This window comes from Acanthisitta chloris, unplaced genomic scaffold (genome assembly GCF_000695815.1).
Source record: "Acanthisitta chloris isolate BGI_N310 unplaced genomic scaffold, ASM69581v1 scaffold45384, whole genome shotgun sequence".
In the NCBI taxonomy this organism is placed as follows: domain Eukaryota; kingdom Metazoa; phylum Chordata; class Aves; order Passeriformes; family Acanthisittidae; genus Acanthisitta; species Acanthisitta chloris.
Genome location: NW_008671819.1, coordinates 16,240 through 22,302, shown reverse-complemented (window position 1 = coordinate 22,302; position 6,063 = coordinate 16,240). Strand labels below are relative to the sequence as shown.

The following is a 6,063-nucleotide window of genomic DNA, read 5'->3' as shown; positions in this document are numbered from 1 at the left end:
GCCTGTGTGGGGACGCGTGCGCTGCAGGCATGGAGGAGCAAACGTCGGTGCTGGGACCGGTGGGTTCCAGGCAGGGCTGTAGTGCAGACACAGCTCCTGGGCCAACCCCTGCTCTTGTCACAGTCCTGCATTCAGTGATGCCAGGCAGAGGCCCTAGACCATAGTCACCCCATGGCAAGGGCCTCATGCATCTGGGAGCATGTGCCAGAGAGACTAACCAGTTCTGCAAACGGTTCCAACAAGCCCTTCTCGAGCAACCTAGGTTTACTGTCATGCTACTGTGGTCAGGGCAATTCTCTGTCAAACCGCATTTGCTGCAAGGCTGCATTAGCTTTTCCTTTGCTTTTCCTTTGCACGGAGGAGTCGGAGGATGCGTTCATTTTTTGTTAGTTCTGCTGGCAGTTCATTTGCCTGGAACAAAAAAAACCCTTGAGGTTAGCAGAAACCAACAATTATTTCCCAAACATGGTTTAAAATTATGAAAGTCTAAAGAAGACTGTACTGGCCATTATAATGATGTGTTATTCCAGTGCTGCCTCCACCACTGTTGAAGATATCTTAAGGAATCATCTTTTATTGTGCAAGTCTCACTCAAGTTTCCAAATAATCCCAGTGTAGGATTTGAGTGATTATCTTACTTTGTGCTGACTGTCCAGGCTAAATGGTATCGCTTGGGCTCCCTATGCTTCTGCCACAGAAGTAACAGAGAGTATAGCTGCTGATTTTTGGGAGGAGATGAGGCAGGTCTTTATGTCTAAAGTCATGTCATGTCTTTGTGTCTAAAGTCCATTAAAATCCAAGGGAAGACTTTCATTGGTATGAAATTGTGCTATGCTGTAAGACTGGTAATAGAACGTGAGTTTGGGTTTTTTTTGTAATTTATTGAATACAATTTTAGTAATATAAACTACCTACAATGAAGCAACTTCTGGAAATCAGTAATTCTGTCTTGCAAATATACTCTGTGGTGCCAGATTGCAAGTTACTAAATTTTTTTTAAAAAATCTACAGTCATAGACTTTCTTATACTGCACACCCTGCTGCTGCAAATCCCTACTGGTAGCAGAAAATTCTTGTACATTGTTCGGATTATAGTATCAAACCAAAATGCCTATTAACCCGGACAATGGTGTGAGTGGCATTAACTCTGCTGCCATCAAGTGGAATGACACAGAAATTAACAGCCACAGATTTTACAGTAAATGATTAAAATGTTTAGAAGATATGTGCTGGATTACTTGTATTACAAACTTTATTTCACCCAGTCATAAACCAGAGGACAGTACCAGACCATCTATTCACAACTTAACAAACCCATTTAAATATCAAATGCTAGTACACACAGTTCAGAAACACACGTCAGAGGAAGACATTTTCATGGAAATTATCAAACACTTTTAAGTTAAAGTGTTAAAACACTTTACAGAATAAAACCAGGACAAGTGTTCTACAGAAAAGTTGCTGTTATAAAAAGAATGCAAAACTAAATCCATAAACCAACAGACTGACAGTAAGATATGGGAAAGATGCATGTAATTTGGGATATCTTTTGTGTATTAGCAATGTGCTGAATCCTAACCAAGTTTTCTTATCAAAGGTACCCAGATACACATTTTTCTTTCTGCCGAAATATCCTTGTTATGCACCTGTATGGAGACATGAATATAATTTATGACTTATCAAAACACTAACAGATTATTATTTCCATAAAATGCAACCTAGCTAACCCACGACTAATCATAGTTAACAATTTAATCTGTGGTGCTCTAGTGAGTGAGTATGTGCTTTGGTTTATTCTCAGATTAATCTAAATTCTCAAGAATCAGCATCACCAGTGGCTCTGCCTAGCACCCTTACAGATGCTTGTGTACAGAAACGAATGGACTAAATAGTGGTGCTTCAGGAGAGCATCCAGAGGCAACCACAGACCAACACAGAAACATAGGCTGCCACTGCTTCCATGGTGCACACAGCTCCACCACTCTGTGCTCCCTACTTACTTCTCATCTGGAAGGATGAGGTGCCAGGACATACCTTGTTCCTCAGGCATGGGTCTGCTCCTGCCTCAAGGAGCAGTGCCACCGTCCTCACGTTGCCACTCAGGACAGCTGCATGGAGAGCAGAGGTCCCATTCTAGAAAATACCAGTTGAAATGTTTGCACTGTGCATGGGAAGAAAGCTAAGAGCAATGAAACATGAACGTTTGCAAAGAACAAACCTATGAATGAGAAATAAGTAACATGGAAGAGATTAGGTCGTCAGAGACATAGGGTCTGATTTAGACAGGGTACTGGAAGGATAGTGGCCGATGAAGGAGGTGATTTTAAATACTTTAATGAAAATGAGAGCCAAGTTCCCTTTACCACAGCAATATTTCCTTTTAAAAATTACCCTTGTCAATAGATTAGAGGTGAAATGAACACAGCACTTGCTTCTGCTTGGCAAAATCAGCCATTAGCAAGTGAAACAGAAACGTAAGCAGTAATGGAAACCATCTGTGCATTTTATCTTCTTTCTCTGATGATTAATGGCCTCAATGTCAGACAGCTGAATGGTGGGGGTTTTATGGCTGGCCTTTTGTTTGTGGTTGCAAACTGACAGTTCAAATAAGTGTGGAAGCCATTTCATACTTGTAATTAATAACTAAGTTAATGTCACCTACATTTTCAAGTACATCAATTTGCCAGTCAGTTGCATGCACAGAGGCTATCAAAGTCTGTGATTTATAGGCACATAAAACTAGATCAGCCATTAAAATGCAACTGCCATATATCTGTTATTATTCAAGTCCCTTTTTGAATTCAGAGGGAAAAAATCAAGTAGAGAATCTCCTCACAACAGATGCCTTGGGACACTATTTTGCTGACTAAATGCAATAGAGGGCTTGCTATAACACTAAAAACTGCACTGCCAAAACCAACTGATTTACAGTAGAAATAAAATCAGGTAACAAAAAGCAGGAGAATTTCTTCTATGACACAATGTGCTTCCTCATTCCAAAAATTTAATTCACAGTTTTGTTCAAAAAGATTCATTTTTCTGTGGCATAGAAGACTAAATAAGATAATTACATTTTTTTCTTGTCTTTTTTTGGGCTCAAGCCCCTCTTATCCTCCCTTAGCATAGTTCTAAACACCAGGTCTTTCATCAGACCCTTTGAATTCTTAAGATTCTGCCTAATATCTGTGTGTTTCACTACTAACCTTTAGCAAGCCAAGTGTGGGAGAGAATTTCAGCAATTCTTCTATCACATTGTTGTACCCTTTAATGGCAGCCTTCAGTAAAGCAGTCGTACCATCCTTTAAAAGAGAGAGGAAGGTCAGTTCAATCATTACCAATGCGCTACCTGCATCCCCCTTGGCAGGAGGGAAATGCCAGCTCTTCCTGCACCTCTGAAAAGAGGGTCTCCTCTGCCCATCATCTTTGAGGAGGCACCTCCACAGCATGTGCTGCTGGTTTAGGGTGCCTTGAGGATTGTTCACCTGGAAGGTGAAAACTTCAGAGTAAAATGAACCAGTGACACCATATAGCATCTTTGTCTCTCATCTATATGGACATTTCCATTCCCTTGTTCCAGAAGGTACCCTCAGGAAGCTGTCCCAGACACAACAGGAAAAAGGAAACCCATCACAGGACTTTGCAACCTGGCCAACAGGACAGACCCTGGGGACACCAAGCCTCCATCCAGGCAGACTTAGAGCCCCTCAAAAAGCTAAGAGGCATTAAGCTGCAAGCAGAGTGCAGGAAGGAGTGCTACTCACATCCCGCGCAGCATCTCGCTCAGCTCCCCGGAGCAGCATTACTCGCACCACTTCGCTGTGACCCATCTGTGAGGCAATCCACAAGGGAGCTGTCCCATCCTGCAAGCAAAATAAGACTGCTAATGGTTTCACTTGGATGTCCTGTGCTCTCTGATATTTTGCCACCCAAGCCTGCCTGCTGGAATGGATGTACTCAATCAAATCCTGCATCACAGGTAGACATATGCAGAGCTGTGTCCAAAAAGCACATGGGATGTCGGTGTATCGAGTTAGAACTGCTGCAGTTTGTGGAGGCATCCTTACCTGCTTTCCCTTGCATAGTTGGCTGGAAATGTGCATGGCTATGTGAACAGTTAAAGCTCTCTTTGGATTACCAGCTGTGCCTAAAATGCATGAGGAAGTTTGAAACATGAAGGCTAAAGGTATCCTGTGTACTTTGAAGTCTAGGTGGTTAGATGTGACAGAAGATACAGACAAACATCAGCATGCACAGGCAGGTTCTGCAGCTGAGTGTCTGTACACAGGGAGTGAAGGCTGTTTGCAGAAGTTAAGGAGCAATGCAAGATGATCACTAACTTTCAATATCAAGTCACATTACCCACCCTCAGGGAATCTGGTAAAAATGTCCTGCCTTACAGTGATGGTGGGTATTTCACAAATTTTATCTGGCAGAATAAAATAACACAAATATCAAGGAATCCAGCACAAAACAATCTGCTTTGGAAAAATTGTCCCACACAACCATTATTTGAGCAGAAAACCTCAGAACATAATATGCACATTCAGAATAAGCTAAATTTGTGATGAATTTCCATCCCAAAGGCAAAAGTGAGATGAAGCACTACAAGTATTTCTCACTGCAATTAGAATTTAGTTTTGTGTCTTTTTCTCCTTTTGCTTCTAAATGGTCTGATTCTCCGGACTGCAGGAGGACTCCAGCAGTTATGTGGTGCCAAACTGATTCTCGTGGGGCTTTTAACAAAAGGCTTTGCCTGTATGGACTTTAACATAAAGTGAGGCCTCACCTAGCAGGGTGCCTGCTTCTGCCTTCAGGGCTTGCCAGTTCCCCTCATAACCCTCAGCAGCCTGAAGACTTGGCTTGAAAGAGGAAGACAAAATATACTGAGGCTTCCAAAAGGGCCTTAATGAGAAGTTACAGAAGAAAACAGCTTTTTAGTTTAAATAAGATATTTCCACCTTGTTCAAAGAAGCAACCTCTCTCCTCAGTGCCCAGTGAAGATTCCTATGACTTGCTCATGCAATCCAAAAAAACATTGTTGAACCAGCTCTCTGCTTTCTATGGGCTAGTGACTTAATCCTTTTGAAGTAACAGAAAAGCTATTTCTTTCTTTGGTATAATATTCTAGGCTTCCCTTTTTCTGAGAAAGAGAAAATGAACTTCTTGAAATCTTCAGTATTCTCAAATGGTAAGGAACAGGATCTTTGTCCACTCTTGTACAATTTCTCTATAAATTAACTCATTAAAATTAGTGACTGACCTCACTCTAGTATATACCCTGTTAATACAATGATTACATGCAATACAATATTCTTTGTGATTCAAAATAGCAAAGACTGTCTCATATACTGCATGTGATGTTAATGCGATGACAAAAACTGTCCCTCTCCAATTTATAGTGTTTTCCTCACCAGTAAGCTGACACTTCATATTTTTCTAATCTCTCCCCACCAGAGGGCTCTAGAAAATAGCAGTAGGTGCACTGAAAAAGCCTATAAGACTTGGAAAATATCTGAGAGCAGCCTACACAATTTAATCTGCATGAAGAACCAATGCTGTGCAAATCCATGCTTGTATTTACACAGGAAATGCAAGTACAAGGTCAGCACAGGGAACATAGCAGATTTTTTTAACTCACAGTAAAGTTTGTAAGAACAACTCTTATTTTCAGGCATAAATGAAAAGGGGCAGAAGGAATTACAAGGATTGGGTAACATCACTGCTACCGTTAATTGTCCTTAATAATATAACTGTTAGACATCACCCTCAGCATCTCAGTAATAGGCTAGAGGCAAAAACACATTATGAGAAAGAGTGGCTGTCTTGGAGGACTTAGTCTGTAGAGAAGTAAGATGATGAAGTTGATGATGGGCTCACATTGACTATGGTCAGCTTCTTTCTCTTAAGCAAACAGCATCTAACATGTGAGTTTATGCAAACATGTACAGCATTTATATGGAGTAGATGAGATTTCAGTCCATTTTCATGTTGGTGTATGAGGCAAAAGAGCTATTACATTGTATTAAGAGACCACATGAGAATTCTTGTGTAAACAGGCATTAA

General features: G+C 41.0%; 1 protein-coding gene across 1 annotated transcript in view; it reads right to left on the bottom strand.

Moving 5' to 3' along the window:
* Window positions 1-327: 327 nt before the first annotated feature.
* ANKRD29 (ankyrin repeat domain 29) overlaps window positions 328-6,063 on the bottom strand; it is a gene marked incomplete at its 5' end in the record, with an annotated part of 20,544 nt that continues 14,808 nt past the window's right edge. Inside the window, 4 exons of the mRNA XM_009074229.1 lie at window positions 328-411; window positions 2,035-2,133; window positions 3,204-3,299; window positions 3,762-3,860. Coding sequence (XP_009072477.1) covers window positions 328-411; window positions 2,035-2,133; window positions 3,204-3,299; window positions 3,762-3,860 — 378 coding nt within the window. The remainder of the gene's footprint in view (window positions 412-2,034; window positions 2,134-3,203; window positions 3,300-3,761; window positions 3,861-6,063) is intronic.